We start from the raw sequence: 20442 nt of genomic DNA on the forward strand, positions 1-20442 counted from the left end.
TTTTTAAAAAATCATTTTATAGAACTTCTTCCCTAAGTTGATTCTCTGATGGTCTTACTACCCCTATGACTTTTATAGGATTTATCAGCAGCATGGATTCTTTGATGAATTGTTAGATTGGAGCGCCAACGGAAGCTCTTACCACACGTCTCACACTTGTAAGGTTTCTCCCCTGTGTGTACTCTCTGATGGGACTGCAGTTGTGAAGACCGACTGAAGACTTTACCACACACATCACATCTGTAGGGCTTCTCTCCAGTGTGGATGCTCTGATGAAGCTGAAGACTTGAGGCCTGACTGAAGTGCTTCCCACACTCCCCACACTTATATGGTTTCTCTCCTGTGTGGACCCTCTGATGCATGTCGAGGTTCAGGCTCCACTTGAAGCCCTTCCCACACTCCTCACATTTGTATGGCTTTTCTCCAGTGTGGACTTTTTGGTGGGCTTGAAGGTGTGAACTCCGACCGAAGCTCTTGCCACATTCTTCACATTTGAATGGCTTTTCTCCACTGTGGACTCGCTGATGGGCCAGTAGATGAGATGCCTGCCTGAAGACTTTTCCACACTCCTCACAATTGTATGGTTTCTCTCCAGTGTGGATTCTGCAGTGAATTTTAAGATCTTTTCTACGACTGAATCCCTTCCCACACTCTTCGCATTTGTATGGTTTCTCACCAGTATGGGTCAGCTGGTGGATCTGAAGTCGTGAACTCTGATTGAAGCCCTGCCCACACTCCTCGCACTTGTTAAGGTTTCTCCATGCTGTGGGCCTTCTGATGGATTTGAAGATACGAACTCTGACTGAAGCCCTTCCCACACACTTCACATTTATAGGGTTTCTCTCCTGTGTGGACGACCAGATGAACTTGATAATGGGAGTTCCTCCTGAAGTTCTTCCCACACTCCTCACATTTGTATGGTTTCTCCCCTGTGTGGACTCTTTGATGTGCCTGAAAGTTTGAACTCAGAGTAAAGCCTTTACCACACACATTACATACATATGACTTCTCTCCAGTATGGATTCCCTGATGGGCCTGAAGACTTGAAGGCCGACTAAAGCCTTTCCCACATTCCTCACATTTGTAGGGTTTTTCTCCTGTGTGGACTCTCTGGTGAATGTATAGATTTGAGCTACAAATGAAGCCCTTCCCACACTCCTCACATTTGTACGGTTTCTCTCCTGTATGGACTCTCTGATGGGACTGAAGGTGTGAATTCCGACTGAAGCTCTTATCACATGCATCACATCTGAATGGTTTCTCTCCCGTGTGAACTTTACAATGAACACTAAGTGCTGATCGACGACTGAAGCCTTTCCCACATTCCTCACATGTGAATGGTTTCTTTATGCTGTGGACTTTCTGATGAGTTTGCAGTTGTGAGCTCTGACGGAATTCCTTTCCACAGTCATCACACACACTGCATTTTTCTCCTATGTGAACTCTCTGATGAATATGAAGAACTGAGCTATAACGGAAGCCTTTTCCACACTCATTGCACATATGAGACTTCTCTTTTGAGTGTAACTGCTGGTGAAGATCAAAGATAGAAAGGCTGGTAAAGGTTCTTTTACATTCATTACACTGGTAAGGTTTTTGTCCTGTATGAATCATACTATTCTGATCCAATGTGGAAACCTTTGTGCTGTCTTTTCTACAATCACTATGGCAATAAGATTTTTCACTCTTGTGTACTCCTCGATCATCAAGGTGGTATAAGATCCAACCAATGCTGTCAACATCCTCTTTATACCGACATAGTTTACTTTGCATGGAAATTTCCTGGTATCTATTCTGGTAATTCTGTGACTCAGTCAAGGAACTTTTTTCCCAAGATTCCCAGGCTCTCAAAGATGCAAACCTTGGATTTCCAGTATCACCAGGACCACCTGCTTTCTCACTTAATATACAGTTCTCATCTTCAGAAATTTGAATAGACAGTCCTGCCCCAACCTGGTGGGGGGAATAACCTTGTTTGTGGAGCTGACAACTAGTTATCATGGAGTCTTGACATCTCGTTAAGTCATTCACAATTTGTTGCCAGATTTGCCAGCAGGAAAGCTCTTCATGTAATCCTCTCTCTTGAACCGCCCTCAACTCACTTTGATTGTTTTCTTCTATAACGACAGAGAATTGAGAGATGTGGACAGGTGAAAGCTTTGTTCAAGGAGTCAAGATTTCACACTTAAGACACAGTATGAGACTTTCATGAACCCCAGCATGGTTTGACTTATCTTTTTCCCCATAAATAAAGTTCTCAGGTTTATATACTGACAGCAACCAAGAGACGGTCCATTAAACTCCCAAATACTTAGCAGTAATGAAACCCATTAAAAAAAATGCTATCTGACATACTATTTATAGCATCTTTCAAAAGTTACATGTCGCTCCTATCACAGTACAGTATCAAGACAGCCAAGCATTTTGCTGTGCTCACAGGTTTCACAATGTCTGGCAGTTAGTTAGTCAGGGCTCAAGAAAGGCATGTACAGGTGAACCCCAGTTTGATTTCCAGGATGCTAGACAATTTTGAATTCCAGATTATGTCTGAATCAAGTCAGAGAAGCAAAAGAGCTTTCAGAAGGCAGGTGTCTGAAAAAGGAAAAGCACTGGAAAGTACAGCATGCTGAAAAGCTGAAACGCTGTAGCAGAGGCAGCAGTACACCAAGGGGGTAGTGCTGAGAAGATTCAAGGTGCTAAGAATCAGTGGGGGTGAAAAAAAGCACGAAAACCTATACACTATTCTGGCTTCTTAGTGCAGTAGGCAGCATGTCAGTATCATAATCTGAAACCTATACACTGGATCCTTCTGAGGTACCTGTATAGCCTAATATGGCTCCACACCCCCATAAAGTAGGAATCAACATTTACAGGCTAGGGAAGAATGATGTCTCAGCGTGGAAGGGACTTCCCTGGTGGTCCAGTCACTGCAACTGGTGGTCCAGTTCCCAATGCAAGGGTTCCAGGTTTGATCCCTGTTTGGGAACTATATCTCACATGCTGTACCTAAGTTTACCTGTTGCAACTTACAGATGCCACATGCCACAACTAAGACCTGGCACAGCCAAATACATAAATAAATATTAAGAAAACAAACTGTCTACTTATTAAAAAAAAATAACCACAGCATGGAAAAATTTTGCATATAAATACACTGGCGTTTAACAAGAATGACTTCCAAAGTGAAGAAGGCAGTTCATGAGTGAGGTGGGAATAAATTCCATAGCTTATGATAAGTATTTAGAAGAAGACTAGACACTATCAAAGAATCATCAAAGCAGTCAAGGAGAAGATGATCTGAAATCCCTTCTAAAGGATATGTACAAATCCCCACACAAACAAAATGTTTGTAAAGGTAACAACCTAAGATCCATTTCTTGTTACTGAGGTGGGCTTGGGAGGAAGATGGGACAGAGCTTGGAAAATCTTTTCAGGGCAAAACTAACTCACCAATTGGCTATTTTCTGAGATCTTTTCTCCCAGGATATGATGGATAAGGAAAAAGAATTTTTTTTTTCCTTCTATGAAGAGCTACCTAAGAAGTAGACATAAGAATTCTTCATTCAAAAAAATATTTTCTCCCCAAATGAATATGCTTGCTACTAACGGCTAAAGGAAAGTCACAGGGAAAACATTTTACTCAGTTTGGTTATAATTACAGGTTCTAGGCATGTGTCTGCTCAAGTTCATGAGGGTCAACTTTTATGGAAAGGCAAACGCCCACATATACACCATGGGACCTGAGAAGTTAGAATTAGGCTAGGAATCATTTGAAGATACAAAAACATTTTGCAATATTCCTATTCAATAAGATTTGTTCACCAGCCACTGGTTATTTAAATGGTAGGCAAATTTCTCTATCTATTGACTCATCCATTTATTCAACAAATATTTAGAGTCCTTGATATGTACCAAGACAATTCTAAGCACTTAGGCTTGTGAGCAATAAATGGAACAGACCAAATTCCTCCACTCTGGGGACTTCCCTAGTGGTCCAGTGGCTAAGACTCCACACTCCCAATGCAGGTGGCCTGGGTTTGATCCCTAGTCAGGGAACTAGATCTCACAAGGGCAATGAAGATTGAAAATCCAGCATGCCTCAACTAAGACTGGCACAGTCAAATAAAGAAATCAATATTAAAAAACAACAGTGACAAATTCCTCCATTCCTGGAATACCCTCCAGGGGAAGAGAGAGAAGTGAGAAACAGGTGAACCAAAATGTATGTACATGAGTGATGATCAGTGCTCAGAGATCAAACAAGGCAGGGCAGGGAAAGAAGAGAGGACTGGATTTTCTATAGTGTGGTCCAAGGACAGCCCTCTCTTCCTCTTGAAGGTGAGTGACCTGAGGTAAGTACATAGGCCTAGAGGATTACAGGTGAAAGAGTATTCCACGCAGAGAGGACAAGACACATCCTTTGCAGGTCTGAGAAACAGTAGGGAGGATGATGGTGATGGAAAAGGCAGAGTCAGAAGGAGGAGAGGAGATGTACACAGGGAGGTGGTGGGGTCGAAAAGCAGAACATAGAGGATTCCAGAAGTTGCTTTAGGTGGTTTTTATTCTAAGTAAAACAAGCCATAAGAGAATTTTGAACAGACAACTAACATAATCTGACTTAAAGTTACAAAGGATCCCTTCGCCACTTCAAGAACAAATTGTAGGAGGGGAAAGGTGGGAGCAGGTGATCAGTATAGAGACTGAGCAATAACTTGGGAAAGAGAAGTCCCATTGGGACCAGGTGATGGGCAGCACAGGGCTGGTGAGAAGCACAACGTACGGAGAGTTAACCATGAAAATGAACAACTGCTTGGTGCTTACCTAAATTTCTAACTGGGTGGCTGAATTCATCATCCAAAGCCTCTCTTCTCTTTCTATATGCTTTGTATCTCTCTTGAAGATTGAGAACATGCCGAGTTGCAAGTTAAAATGAACAGGTCAAAGCTAAAGTTTACTGGAAATTTGAGTTTCCAACTGCATATTTAAGATACTGAAGAGTGAAGTCTGAACAGCAGAGAAGAACAAACTATAAACTGGGGACTAATGGTTCTGATTATATTTCTATTATCAAGGCTAATTGTTTTAAGAGATTTGCCTTAATTATAACAATAATAAACAAATACTTTATGTTTCAAAAAAAGATACTGAAGGCTCTGTTTTTCAAACTTTGTATCATGACCCACTGAAGAAGTAGCATTTATTTCATGAGTCAGACACATATGTAGGAATATGCATTACTAAAATGACCAAATATGCATTACTAAAATGACCTATTTCTGACCAATGTCTATTTTCCTAAAATCTGTTCTCATTGGCTCTAACACCACTCATGCATTGACCAGGGTTTTCACTGCAATGTGATCTACTCTTCCTAAGAAGCTCTTGATATTTTCTCTAATACTTGATTTCATTAAAAACAGCATGTAAGGCTCGATACATTGGCTTTATAATCCACTAATGGGACATGAGTGAAATCTGAAAAAGAACAGACAAGGTACATCAGGATACTATTCATTTATTGTTCTTTGAACAAAAAAAGAAAACGACCTGAAACACACTGTTTAGAAAGACCAGAGATAGCCTCTCAGGTCCCAATGGAATGGGAAAAGTCTGGTCTCCAAACTCAGGGAACCATTTCAAGAACCCCAGAGCCTTGAAACACCAAGGTCACAAGACACTTGCAGAGAAAGGCTGTCCTCACCCACTGAGACCAGGTTCCGGAAGTTCTCCACCATCACATCCTGGTACAGCTTTCTCTGGGCTGAGTCCAGCAACCCCAGCTCCTCCTCTGTGAACGCCACAGCCACGTCCTTGAAGGTCACTGCCTCCTACAACAAACAATACCAGCTCAATCTTATAGCCAGTGTCCAGTGGAAGAGGGGCAGCACCAGGAGGGAGAGGACAATGATAAGAAGTTGTCTGGCTCCTGTGCAATGTGTAGACTTCCCAGCCCCGCTCCTTCCATCCTGCCAACACCACACACTGACTTTCCTTATCCTCACCACAAGTGTGGCTATGAAGAAGGAAGCTTTGTGTATTTACCTGGTGTTCTCAGTGAACTCATAAATAAACGCCCTAGAATTCTAACTGCTGCATCCTGAACTAAAAAGGCTTCACTTTTTATTTTTGGCCATGCCTTGCAGCTTGTGGGATCTTAAGTTTCCTGACCAGGGATTGAACCCAGGCCATGGCAGTGGAAGTGCAAAGTCTTAACCACTGGACCACCAAGTGAAAGTTGCTCAGTTGTGTCTAACTCTTTGCGACCCCATGGACTATACAGTCCATGAATTCTCCAGGCCAGAATACTGGAGTGGGTAGCCTTTTCCTTCTCCAGGGGATCTTCACAACCCAGGGATTGAACCCAGGTCTCCTGCGTTGCAGGTGGATTCTTTACCAGCTGAGCCATAAAGGGAACTCCCCAAAAGGTTTCACTTTTTAATTACAATCATCAATTGTCCCAGAAACATTTACTAATTTAGGCCTGGCAGTATTTGATGGCACCTGCCTCTCACTGGAGTAGGAACCAGGTGAGGAGGAGGGTCATATGAGGGAATTAACCAAAAGGCCATGCCAGGTCTCAAATGAAACCCTCTTTCTTTCCCTGTTTGTCTTTCTCTTATCTAATGGTATACTCTGACTCCAGAGTCTTGGTTTTCTGGATAAGATTGAATTGGTTCCTCATTTTTCACAACCCTTTTATTTAAAACAAAGATAAAACCAAGTACATACTTCTTTCAGAGAAGGAAATGGCACCCCACTCCAGTACTCTTGCCTGGAAAATCCCATGGACGGAGGAGCCTGGTAGGCTGCAGTCCATGGGGTCGTGAAGAGTCGGACACGACTGAGCGACATCACTTTGACCTTTCACTCTCATGCATTGGAGAAGGCAATGGCAACCCACTCCAGTGTTCTTGCCTGGAGAATCCCAGGGACGGGGGAGCCTGGTGGGCTGCCATCTATGGGGTCGCACAGAGTCAGACACGACTGAAGCGACTTAGCAGCAGCAACGTACTTCTTTAGATGTCTAAATTTTTCTGAGGTGTCAACGCAGTGACAAGTGCTGTAAGTACCACTGGACTTTTAAAATTAAGGTCATGGATTATTTCGATCAAAAGAAAAAAAAATACTGGGTTAGCCAAAAAGTTCATTCCAGCTTTTCCGCACCACCATACAGAAATATCTGAACAAACTTTTTGGCCAAGCCAATACAAGATGGAAAAACAAACAAACCAGTAAATAAAATACACACAGGGTCTGATTCAAGCACAGGAAGACAGAATCTCACTCTTAGACCGTTCGGCCACGCTACCTGCATAGAATCTCACTCTTGTCACGAGAAAACTACCAAAAGTTATTTTTTCTGTGTGAAGAGGCAGTTTGATCCTGCTGTGCCATATTTGGCTATTTTACCAAAAAACATCCAAGGCACCACTTATAAAATATACCACTTCAATTTTGCATGTCTAGTATGTCAAGGGCAAAAAGAGGCAATATTTTTCAGAATATATTTTTTGAGAAAAATGTTAAATCAGGAACATTGTCACCATAGCATTCTTAAAACAGTAAAAGTCCTAAACTAAAGGTCTATGAATAAAGAATATTTTAAAAATTGGTATGTAAGAAAGCTGAGCGCTGAAGAATTGATGCTTTTGAACTGTGGTGTTAGAGAAGACTCTTGAGAGTCCTTTGGACTGCAAGGAGATCCAATCAGTCAATCCTAAAGGAAATCAGTCCTGAATATTCATTGGAAGGATTGATGCTGAATGTGAAGCTCCAATACTATGGCCACCTGATGTGAAGAACTCATTCACTGAAAAGACCCTGATGCTGGGAAAGACTGAAGGCAGGAGAAGGGGATGACAGAGGATGAGATGGTTGATGGCATCACCAACTCGATGAACATGAGTCTGAGCAAGCTCCGGGTGTTGGTGATGGGCAGGGAAGCCTGGCGTCCTGTAGTTCATGGGGTCGCAAACAGTCAGACACGACTGAGCGACTGAACTGAAGTTTTTGGGAACATGATAAAGCAATTAAAAGTGAATGTTAGGTAATATGAAGTGAGAAAAGTTTTTAAATTGTATCTATGTTATAAATGAACTTCCCTGTAGCTCAGATGGTAAAGAATTCGCCTGTAATGCAGGAGACCCGGGTTTGATTCCTGGGTTGGGAAGATCCTCTGGCAAAGGGAATGGCTACCCACTCCAGTATTCTTGCCCAGAGAATCCATGGACAGAGGGGCCTGGCAGGCTACAGTCCACTGGTCACGAAGAATCAGACGTGACTGAGCGACTAACACAACTACTACTATGTTATAAACACAAATACACAGCTATGAATACATATGATGAAGAGATTACAGAAATATAAAAGCAGCTAATTTGTAAGCAGGGAAATAGTAAAGTGGAAGATGTTCTTCATGTCCCTTAATTTTTCTTTTACTTGTCAAATAAAAAATGACGAAATAAAACCAAAATTAAAACCAAAACTAATTACATAAGACAGGAATTTTTTAAAAAGCACACATGGCTCACAAAGGTCCTCACAGGCTTAGACTCTCCTTGAAAAAGAAAAACCCACAGGGAACTACAGTCAGTATTCTGTTATTACAAAATATTTCCCTGTAAGGGAAAAGAATTTGAATATATATATATACATACACATATATATAACTGAATCATTTTGCTGTACCTGAAACTAACACAACATTGTAAATCAACTATGAAAGTGAAAAGTGAAAGTGAAAGTCGCTCAGTCGTGTCCGACTCTTTGCGACTCCATGGACTATACAGTCCATGGATTTCTCTAGGAAGAATACTTGAGTGAGTAGCCTTTCCCTTCTCCAGGGAATCTTCCCAACCCAGGGATCAAACCCAGGTTTCCCGCATTGCAGGTGGATTCTTTACCAGCTGAGCTACAAGAGAAGCCCAAGAATACTGGAGTGGGTAGCCTATTCCTTCCCCAGCGGACCTTCCCGACCCAGGAATCGAACCAGGGTCTCCTGCACTGCAGGCAGATTCTTCACCAACGTAGCTATCTGGGAAGCTATACTTCAATTAAAAACAAAGAAAGAAAAATCCATGTAAAATCTCTGAGTATGAAAATGGTATTTTTAACAGCAAGAGAGACAAGCTCTACTCACCATGAACATGTTCATCTTCTCTCTCCTTCCAGGGAAGTGCAGAGTCCTAGGAAGACAGAGGGCGAAAGGAGAAAGAAGTCAATGAAAACTGGTTTACAAAAATGTGACTAACCCAGGTGGGGCTCACTGTGAATCAGCAAGGTACTCAGTCCTCCATGTGGCTGCAGCCGAGTGGGCTTGAGAGGAATCCTGCACCGATACCAGATGCCCCAGAGACCCCTCTCATTAGCTGTTCAGGGAGCAACATGCCCATCCACACACAGTGGCCACATCAGTGTGCTGCCGCTTCCACAGTGGTCATTCTTATTCCAGGTAAGGTATAATCAGAGACCATATGAGTAAGAGCAGGCTTTGGAACCAACACCCACGAGCTGAAATCCAGGCTATACCCTTCACTAGCAGTGTCATCTTCAGCAAATTATTAACATCTCTCCGCCTCAATTCTGTCATCAGCAAGTGGGGGAGTATTAGGGAACATTTAACAGGGAGGCTTCCTGTGTGCTGATCTGTCATGATTTCTCTGTTCCTTATTAATCCTGGAATATTCAAAGATTAAGAAGAGCTGGCAAGCTGCTGCCGGGGACTGAGGAATGCATGCATTTCCTTCGTTAGCTTTTCCATACGGTGAAAAATAACTATTTACGACCCTCTTCTCTTCTGATATGGAAAGTGATTATTTACAACCCTCTCTGAGATGGAATCTAGCCTCACATTTCCTTGATAATTTGTAAGATTTTTGATCCTTATCTTTGCTGAAAAAGCTACCTTGTAAGACAGTATATATACCAACACTATGTTGAATAAAACACCCTTGTTCCATCAGAGCTCAGGTCCCCGTGTCTTTCTTCATCTCTCTCTCTCTCTCTCCTTCAGGCTAGTTCTCTGGAGTGCAGATGCCCGCTGTGCTTACTTACTTGCCTGGGCTTTCAAGACCTCCCCAAGAGGGCGCCCTGAGCCTATATAAGTGGTGCAAACTCTTTGTCTTAGAGTTTTATTGGTTTTCTGCATAAACCAGAGAATATCAGCCTCTTTCTTTTACTTTATTATTGTCGACTCCGTACCACCAGGTTCCAGTCCATTAAAGGACCCCAAGAGGGGAGAACAAGGGTATCCACGTCATGAGATTGGTGTAAGGCAGAAAGCTCTGAGAACCCCTGCAGGATTTCTTATTTCTTAGCAACTGTGGTAAAACATGATATTGTACAATTTGAAATGATCCTTATACATGCGATTTCTAATAACAGTTCAGTTCAGTCGCTCAGTCGTGTCCGACTCTTTGCAACCCCATGAATTGCAGCACGCCAGGCTTCTCTGTTCATCACCAACTCCCGGAGTCTACCGAAACCCATGTTCATCGAGTCAGTGATGCCATCCAACCATCTCATCCTCTGTCGTCCCCTTCTCCTCCTGCCCCCAATACTACCCAGCATTAGGGTCTTTTCCAATGAGTCAACCCTTCGCATGAGGTGCCCAAAGTATTGGAGTTTCAGCTTCAACATCAGACCTTCCAATGAACACCCAGGATTGATCTCTTTTAGGATGGATTGATTGGATCTCCTTGCAGTCCAAGGGATGCTCAAGAGTCTTCTCCAACACCACAGTTCAAAAGCATCAATTCTGCGGCACTCAGCTTTCTTCACCGTCCAACTCTCACATCCATACATGACTACTGGAAAAACCATAGACTTGACTAGACGGACTTTTGTTGGCAAAGTAATGTCTCTGCTTTTAAATATGCTATCTAGGTTGGCCATAACCTTCCTTCCAAGGAGTAAGCGTCTTTTAATTTCATGGCTGCCGTCACCATCAGCAGTGATTCTGGAGCCCAAAAAAATAAAGTCTGACACTGTTTCCACTGTTTCCCCATCTATTTCCCATGGAATGATGGGACCAGATGCCATGATCTTAGTTTTCTGAACGTTGAGCTTTAAGCCAACTTTTTCACTCTCCTCTTTCACCTTCATCAAGAGGCTCTTTAGTTCTTCTTCACTTTCTGCCATAAGGGTGGTGTCATCCGCATATCTGAGGTTATTGATATTTCTCCCGGCAATCTTGATTCCAGAACACTGTCAAAAGAAGCAGGTCCCAGGTGGTTGTCCCGAAATGCAAATTTTTAGAATTCTACAAATCTCTGCTTATATTCCTTGTAATTTTGTCACCACAACATTAATATTCTTCAACAATAATAAAAAACACCTCAACAGTCCACACCGAAAAATTCCATACAGGAATCTGAATTATAAATAAATGTTTAAGAAATAAATGGATGAGAAGAGAGAGCTTCCCCCATGGCAGTATGCAAACTAATAACTGTAGAATGAAAGACAGAAAATCATCAATGGGTGCTAAAATTTGGAAAAGTTTAGTGTGGAGTAAGATAGCCACATTGTTTCAAAATATTAATTGCAAAAAGGACAACAGTTACTTGGCAGACAACTCAACCAAGCACACAAAGTTGAAATCACCAGCTGGGACAAACCCACAAACTGACATTTGCTTGGTAGGATGCCTTAGAAGACTGCCTCACCACTTCTGGGGCATCATTGTTAATAATGCAAAACCTGAATCCAATTATGAACAAATATCAAATAAACCAGGGCTTCCCTGGTGGCTCAGTGGTAAAGAATCCACCTGCCCATGCAGGAGATGAGTTTGATCCCTGGTCCAGGAAGATCCCACATGCTATGGAGCAACTAAACCCATGTGTCCCAACTACTGAGCCTGTCTGTGCTCTAGAGCCCGTGAGCCGCAACTACTGAGCCCTCAAGCTGCAACTATTGAAGCCCACATGGCCTAGAGCCTGTGCTCCACAATAAGAGAAGCCACTGCAAGGAGAAGCCCGTGCACCACAACTAGAGAAAAGCCTGTGCAGCAACAAAGACTCAGTACAGCCAAGAACAAATAAATTTATTTTTTTAAATGCATAACCTGAATCTAATCATGAACAAGTATCAGATAAACCACAGCTTCCTTAGGTGGCTCAATAGTGAGGAATCTGTCTACCAATGCAGAAGATACGGGTTCTACCCCGGATCTGGGAAGATATCACATGCTGTGGAGCAACTGTGTTTCACAACTACTAAGCCCATGTAGAGTCTGCTCCACAACAAGAGAAGCCACCACAATGAGAAGCCCGTGCACCATAACTAGAGTGTAGCCCCTGCTCGCCTTAACTAGAGAAAAGCCCGTGCAGCAATGAAGACCCAGCACAGCCAAAAATAAATAAATAAATAAAATTATTAAAAAAAATATAATGTATAACCTGAACCTAATCATGAACAAAGGTCAGAGAAAACAAAAAAGAGGGACCTTCCACAACATAATTTACCAATACTCTTCAAAAATATCAAAAGCCAAAAAGTCTGAGGAATCATTCTAAAGAAGATTAATGAAACGAAAACTAAGTGTAACACATGTAACTGGACTACACCTTGAAGAAGAAAACTGGCTCACCAAGACTTTATTAGAACCAACAAGGACCTATTGTATAGCACAGGGAAATCATACTCAACATTTTGTAGCAACCTGTAAGGGAAAAGAATCTGAAAAGTAAATGAATCACTGTGCTGTGAAATAAACATGATATTATAAATCAACTAGATTTCAATTTTAAACAAGATCTTAAAGAAAAGACTAATTAAAAAATGTAAATATGGGCTGTACATTAGATGGTAGTGTGTTATCAACGTCATTAACTTCCTTTTGATCAACTGGCTCTGCAAATGAAAAAATATATAAGCATGATAAGGCCGTGAAAAACCACACTGCACTGAGAACTAGCAACAGAAACGGCTCGAACTTGGTGTTTTCAACTGATCAACAAGAATCGTGTTGAAATGAGAAAAAGACAAGCTGTTCCATAACACAGACAAAAATAACCAAAGAACTGGGACTTTCCTGGTAGTCCAGGGGTTGAGAATCCACCTTCCAATTTAGGGGATGTGGGTTGAACCCCTGGTCAGGGAACTAAGATCCCACATGCTGTGGAGCCACTAAGCCTACTTGCCGCAACTAGGACCTGATGCAGTCACAAGTAAATAACTTTAAAAAACAGAACTGTCCTCTCAGCAGGCTTGAGTGATGGGCCACTCCATTAATAATGACTCCAGTCCCATTTGGTTTTTCTCATCCACTAGATACAAATCATGATATTCAGTAGTCAAATTGCATCTCCTTCTTGACACCATCCAATCCAGAACAAACCCTCACTGCCTAAAGCTCTCCCCAACTCAGTTAACACAAACCGAAACCACAGAAGCAGCTGTACCTCACCGCCTCTTACCAGGACCCCCGTGCTGCATAGGCGTCTTTGCTGCAGTAAGCTGAAACAAACTGAGCTCTTTGATTACAGGTATGTCCCTGGTGGCTGCTGGCTGGTGGTCACAAATGAGCAACTGAGCAAAACAGAAATAATTGGTGACTCCACATAAAGAGTATATAAGAACTCCTTAGACTATTTTTGCAACTTTTCTCTAAGTTTGAAATTATTTTAATATTATTTCCTAATATTTTAATGAAAATAGTTATAGAAAACATATAACACAGCATATCAACTATACTCCAATAAAAATTTTAAGAAATAAAATTTAAAAAGAGAAGCTAGGAAATAGTCATAGTAATAACAATAGTAATAATAGTAGTGCTTGAATGATGATGACTATGGCAAAAATATCTAGTACTAATTGACAATAACTAGTTGATCTTCCCACTTTAGGCTCAAGTACTCTAGTTTACCAGGCTTTCTAGGCGGCTCAGTGGTAAAGAATATGCCTACCAAGCAGGAGACTCGGGTTTGATCCCTGAGTGAGGAAGATCCCCTAGAGCAGGAAAAGGCAACGCACTCCAGTACTCTTGCTTGGGAAATCTCATGGACAGACCCGCCTGGTGGGCTACAGTTCATGGGGTCCCAAAGAGTCGGACACAATTTAGCCACTAAAGAGCAGCAACAGCACTCTAGTTTAAAAGATAGCAATGAATCTACCCCCAAAAGCCTGGAAAGGATATATCTTAACATCTAAGACCCTTCCATTTTGCTTCTATACTTGCTAGCTACCTTTTGCTCAAGTCAGGATTTTTTGCAAGGATCCCTGACAAGTGACAATCATTAGTAGGGTAATAAAATCCTCGGACTAAGTAAAGCTCTGCTTTGTCCAGCTCAGCTTTATCTGTGACATCCAGCAGGGTCAATTTCCTCGGCCTCAGTTTCCAGACAAGTTCCTTTCCTGAGCTTCTCATATTTTCACGTCCAGGGGAGTTACTACAGATCTTGTTGGAATGCAGACTTCTGGGCCCCCTATGCAGAAATTCTAAATCAGAAGGTCTTGAATGGGGCTCAAGGCTGGGCCTTCCTACTCAAGTGATGCCAATGTTGCTGGTCTGTGGACCACAATTTAAGTAGCAAGGCAGTGTAACCTCAGTCCCAAAGAAAACAGCCTCCACTAAACAGACACATAAACCAAGAGTAACCAGACAAAAAGGCACTAAAACATTAACAGCTGTTATCGTTACATCCTAAACTTAATGGGTAATTAAAATTTTTCTTTACAGCTGCATTTACCGCAACGATTGTTACTTCTGTAATATAAATATTATTTGAAATAAAATAAATGACCCAGTTGAGAAAACTGTCTTAAAATTGATAGAATAGGGAATTCCCTGGTGGTCCCTGGTTAGGACTTGGTACTTTCACTGCCACGGGCACTGGTTCAATCCCTGGTCAAGGAACTAAGCTGTGTGGTGAGGCCAAACAAAGAAACCACACACACAAAACACAACAAACAAATAAATTCATAGAATAACCTAAACTTTGCTCTCAAGGTCCCCACAGTTAAGTCCCAACCTACTTTCATGAAGAGATTCTAGTCAGCTCCCTATGCTCAAGAAGAATATATCAAAGAGATTAGCAAACTCAGGTGTTGGACTCAGCCTGCCTGGGTTACAACCGCAGCTCTGCCTCTTACTATCCAGGTGAGGATGAGCCAACAGGGTTGTGTTCCCTGGCTCCATCTCCTTATCTCTAAAGCAGAGAAAACAGCAGTACCGATGCACAGAGCCAGTGTGATAGCAACGTGTTCATCTGTATAAAGCTTTTGGAATGGAACTTAAGTGACCAAGTCTTTTAGTTACTGTCAGGCGAGTGTATGCTCCTCGTTTCTGTCTCATCACAACAAAGATTTGCAGTGACGGACATTAGAGCCCTCGGCGGGTCACAGCTCTTGGGTCTTGGACAGACCATGTTATAGCTCTTAGACGAATCAGTGTTGCAGCTCTTTTATTTAGATGATAGCAGGAAAATCCATCCTCGAAGCGTGAGGGCATGCCAACCCAAAGACGTGAAGAGAAGAACGCTCCAGCGTGGGACGGGGAGAGTGCTTTGGCTCCTCTTTTTATGTTTTTTTCCTCCCTCTGGGCCTGCCCTAAGCAAATTGGGCTTAGCCAGGAGTGTTGTTCTACCTGAAGTTCTCCCTCAGGTCCTCGGACCTTCCTTTGTTCTATTTTCGCGGGGTTTTCCCTTCCTTGTCTTTTAGCCACCACCATTTTGGACTCCTGTTTCCTATTCTAACTACCTAACATTCCCCCCTCAAGAGATGGGAGGCCCAATTCTTTGGGAATAAGGGCAGAGGGGTCTTTCTGGCTACTTCCTGCTGAACTGGGACAGCGAGGGATATTGGGCCTCCCCCTCTTGCTAGTTTCAGGCCTCAGAGTCCTCATAGCAGTGTCATCTAAGGGTGAGTGATATTTTCCACGGTTGGCTGTAGTTTTATATCTTAGTTGAATTGGCACTGCATGTTGTAGCTTGTTGACCTGAGCAGTGACAAAACAGGCTAGACAATTGATAATACATGGAACAATCATAAGCAGCATCAATATGGTATAACAAGGAGTAGCAGGGGCATTCAGTTCAGTTCAGTCGCTGAGTCATGTCCGACTCTTTGCGACCCCATGAATTGCAGCACGCCAGGACTCTCTGTCCATCACCAACTCCCGGAGTCCACCCAAACCCATGTCCATCGAGTCAGTGATGCCATCCAACCATCTCATCCTCTGTCGTCCCCTTCTCCTCCTGCCCCCAATCCTACCCAGCATTAGGGTCTTTTCCAATGAATCAACCCTTCGCATGAGGTGCCCAAAGTATTGGAGTTTCAGATTCAACATCAGACCTTCCAATGAACACCCAGGATTGATCTCTTTTAGGATGGATTGATTGGATCTCCTTGCAGTCCAAGGGACTCTCAAGAGTCTTCTCCAACACCACAGTTCAAAAGCATCAATTCTTCAGCGCTCAGCTTTCTTCACCGTCCAACTCTCACAACCATACATGACCACCGGAAAAACCATAGCCTTGACTAGACGGACTTTTGTTGGCAAAGTAATGTCTCAGCCAATTCCAAATTCACATTGCCAGGATGGCTCAAGTCCCTCCTTGTTCAGGGATCAGAAGATCTATCTCCTGTCTGTTTTGGAGTACAATCTGTCAAGCCGTGTTGGCTCTTTAGAGCTATCCTGAGAAATCTTATCCCCAAAAATTAGATTTTGGGGGTGTTCAGTAGAATGGCACTCATTTGTAGTTCTGAATAGGTATCTGAGATCTCCCAGGGGCTCACAGGTGTATTGAGTGTCCTCTTCTGTTTTCTTCCATGGCTTGACTCATGAGTAGTGAATCCAGGAGTCATGTCCTGGTACCTTGACTGCTGTGGGGGTACAAAGTATCACAGGGTAGGGGCCCTTCCATGTGGGCTGGAGTTGAGCCTTTGGGGACCCATCTTTCCAGACTTTAATTAGGACTTGAGCCCCTGGAGCATATAGTGGTGACTCCTTAGAATCTTTAGGGTCCTGGTTCACACCCCACAAGCATATATCCTGTTGGAATTGCCCAATGGCCATGGTATAAGACTGGAAGCTCTGAACCTCTGGATCTAGGAAGAGGTCATTGACATAAACAAAAGGTCTCCCATATAGCATCTCATAAGGACTAAGACCAACCTGTTCCTTAGGGGCAACATGGGTGCAGAGGAGGGCTATTGGTAAAGCCTCCTTCCATCCAGGGAGGTCTCCTGGGTTACCTTTTTTATCACTGATTTTAAGAATTGGTTGGCCCTTTCTACTTTTCCTGAAGACTGAGCCCTCCAGGCGCAATGGAGATAATAAGTAATGTCCAATGCTTTAGAGACCCCTTGAGTGGCTTGAGAAGTAAATGATGTCCCACTGTCACTTTGTAATGACCTGGGCAGACCAAATCTTGGAATGCTTTCATGGAGCAGTTTTTTTTTTACTACTTCCTCAGCCTTCTCAGTCTGGGTGGGAAAGCCTTCAATCCATCCTGTGAATGTATTTATCATGACTAATAAGTATTTATACCCTTGAGAAACTGGCATCTGCCAGTCCTCTCCTGGATAGGTCCCACGTCGTTGGACGGGCTGGGCCAGCTGGGGTCTTTGAGCTCCTTGGGGGTTGTTTAATTGGCAAGTGGGACAAGAGGAGATCACTTGCCTTATAGTTGTTTGGAGGCCTGTTCCTCTGAAGGACCATTCTAGTAATCTTTGGAGGGCCTTTTCTCCTAAATGAGTGGTGGCATGTAAGGAGTTAACCAACTTCCATTGGAGGTTTCCAGGCAGAAAAAGGAGTCCCTCCTTTTGCAACCACCCTGTATGATCTTCTTGAAAGCCCTCACTCTTAGCTTTAAGAGTCTCACCTTCAGTATATGAAGGAGTTTCTGGCAAATTAGTCTGTGGAACTAAGGTGGCAATCCCTATTAGGTCATTGTTCTGTAATGCTGCTCTCTTAGCTGCCTGATCAGCTGCCTGGTTCCCTCGTGCCACTTCTGTGCTCCGTTTTTGGTGTCCTTTACAGTGGGAGACTGAAACCTCAGTGGGCAGATGGACTGCCTCCAAGAGTCTAAGAATTTGATCACCATATTTGATTGGGGGGCCCTCGGGTGGTCAAGTGGCCCTTCTTTCCAAATAGCTGCATGTGGCATGTGCATGTAGCACCAGAAAGGCATACTTGGAGTTAGTGTAAATGGCTGCTCTTTTTCCTTTTCCCAGCTCTAAAGCTCCAGTCAGGGCTATGAGCTCAGCTAATCGGGCTGAAGTACCCGGTGGCAGAGGCTTAGCCTCTATGGTCTCAAAATTGGAGACTACTGCATACCCGGCTCTTCTTTTTCCATCTAAAACAAAGCTGCTTCCGTCAGTGTACCAGATTTCCTTAGGATTGGTCAGAGGATCTTCCGACAATCCCTCTCAGGGTTTTGTCCAGTGGTCCAAGGTTTCCAGACAAGAGTGAAAGGGGAGAGAGCCCTCGGGGGTAGGCAGGAGGGTGGCTGGGTTAAGAACCTCACAATGGGATATATTGAGGCCTGGATTTTCCATCAGCATTACTTGATATCTGAGGATTCTTTGATCAGACATCCATAATTGGCCTCTTCCATTTAGGAGTTGTTTTACTTGGTGGCTGGTAAAAATAGTTTGTTTGCCCCCAAAGGAGAGTTTTAAAGCATCTTCTATCATGATTGCAATAGCTGCAAGATTTCAAAGGCTGGGGGGCAGCCTCAGGCAGTTGGATCGAGTCTCTTGGATAAGTAAGCTACAGGCTGGGGCTCAGACCCCAGGCTTTGAGTTAACACTCCCAAGGCTATTCCCTCTCTTTCATGGACATAAAGTTGGAATGCTTTTTCTGGGTCTGGCAACCTCAAGGCAGGTGCCTGAGTTAAGGCCTGTTTTAGTATAGTCTCTGCCTTCTTTTGAGGCATTCCCCACATCAATGGGATTGAATCATCCTGTCCCTTTAAGCTTTCATAAAAGGGCTGGGCAATTAGACCATAGTTGGGTATCCAGATTCTACAATATCCAGTTAGCCCCAGGAAAGCTTGCAACTGTTTTCGAGTCATGGGGGAGGGCAACTGGAGGATTCCTTGTACCCGATCAGAGGACAGCCTCCTAGACCCGTGTGTAATCTGAACTCCCAGATAAGTGGCTTTTGTCTTGACCATCTGTGCCTTAGCACGGGAGACTTTATACCCCTTTCTGCCAAAAAGTTTAGAACCTGAATTGCATGTTGTTGGGCATTTTTCTCATCTGGAGAGCAGATTAGTAGGTCATCTACGTATTATAATATTTTCCCATTAGGTCCCAGGTCCAGATCTAGGAGATCCCGGCTAAGGGCCTGTCCAAACAAGTGGGGGCTATCTCTGAACCCCTGAGGTAATCCTGTCCAAATCACCTGTTGGTGTTTTTCTCCTGAGGCCTCCCACTCAAAGGCAAAAAGATATTGGGATTCTTTAGCCAGTGGTATGCAAAAAATGCATCTTTGAGATCCAAGACTGTAAACCACTTGGCACTGGGTGGGATTTCTCCCAAGATTACATAGGGATTGGGTACTGTGGGATGGAGGGGGACTACAGCTTCATTTATGATCCAGAGATCTTGAACCATTCGCCAGGTTCCATCCTTTCTTTACTGAGAGGATTGGGGTGTTACATGGTGAATTGGTGGGGATCAATAGCCCACAAACAAGGAATTTATTTATGAAAGGCTGTAGTCCCTCCCAAGGGACTTTTGAGGGGATATTGTTTCCGGTTAGGAAACCGAGTGGGATCTCGGAGGACAATGATGACCGGTTCAGCTTGGTGGGCTTGTCCAGGAATCCCCTGGCCCCACATCTGGGGGTTAACTTTGTCCTCCTATAGTTTTTGGTCCTTCTCTATTGGAGAAGGTGTAATCAGTTCTTCAGCAGTAACCAGAAGCTGTAGGGCCCTAGGGGCTGAAAAGCTTCCCATCACAAGGGTGGTCCCCAGTTTAGTGAATATATCTCCTCCCAAGAAGGGAGTGGACACTCAGGGACCACCAGAAACTGGTGGGAAAATATTTGTCCATCCCAGAAACAAAGAAGTGCTTCGGTGAATCTTTTAGTAGTTCTTTTTCCTGTAGCACCCAAAATGGTACAGGTTTGGGAGGAGAAGGCTCCAGAGGAGGAGATCAAGACAGAGTACGTAGCCCCTGTGTCAACCAAGAAATTCTCGGACCTACCTGCCACATCCAGTTGCACCCTTGGCTCCAGCCCCGTGATGGTTATCTGTGATAGGGGGCTGGCTGGAGCGGGCCGTTCAGTCCTGTTGAACCATTGTGAGGGAAGGCTTGGCGCTTGACCTTGAGACTCTTGGGTCCAGAGGGCAGAGCGCGGCCCAATGTCCCAGTTGATGGAATTTGTGGCAAGCCGTTCTAGGAGACTTGTCATGGTTTGGACACTCTTTGGCCCCAGTGCCCCACTTGTCTACAGATTAGGCATTTGCCTCGTGCCTTGTCCTT

General features: G+C 43.5%; 1 protein-coding gene across 1 annotated transcript in view; it reads right to left on the reverse strand.

The window, feature by feature from the left end:
- Window positions 1–20442, reverse strand: part of LOC145515448 (uncharacterized) — a 23758-nt gene continuing 3316 nt past the window's right edge. The window contains 4 exon segments of the mRNA XM_081515881.1: window positions 1–749; window positions 751–2117; window positions 5702–5828; window positions 9140–9185. Of these exon segments, the coding sequence (XP_081372007.1) occupies window positions 33–749; window positions 751–2117; window positions 5702–5828; window positions 9140–9154 (2226 nt within the window). The 5' untranslated portion in view covers window positions 9155–9185 and the 3' untranslated portion in view covers window positions 1–32.

Source organism: Giraffa tippelskirchi, chromosome 7 (genome assembly GCF_054371585.1).
Source record: "Giraffa tippelskirchi isolate mGirTip1 chromosome 7, T2T-mGirTip1v1.2.pri, whole genome shotgun sequence".
In the NCBI taxonomy this organism is placed as follows: Eukaryota; Metazoa; Chordata; class Mammalia; order Artiodactyla; family Giraffidae; genus Giraffa; species Giraffa tippelskirchi.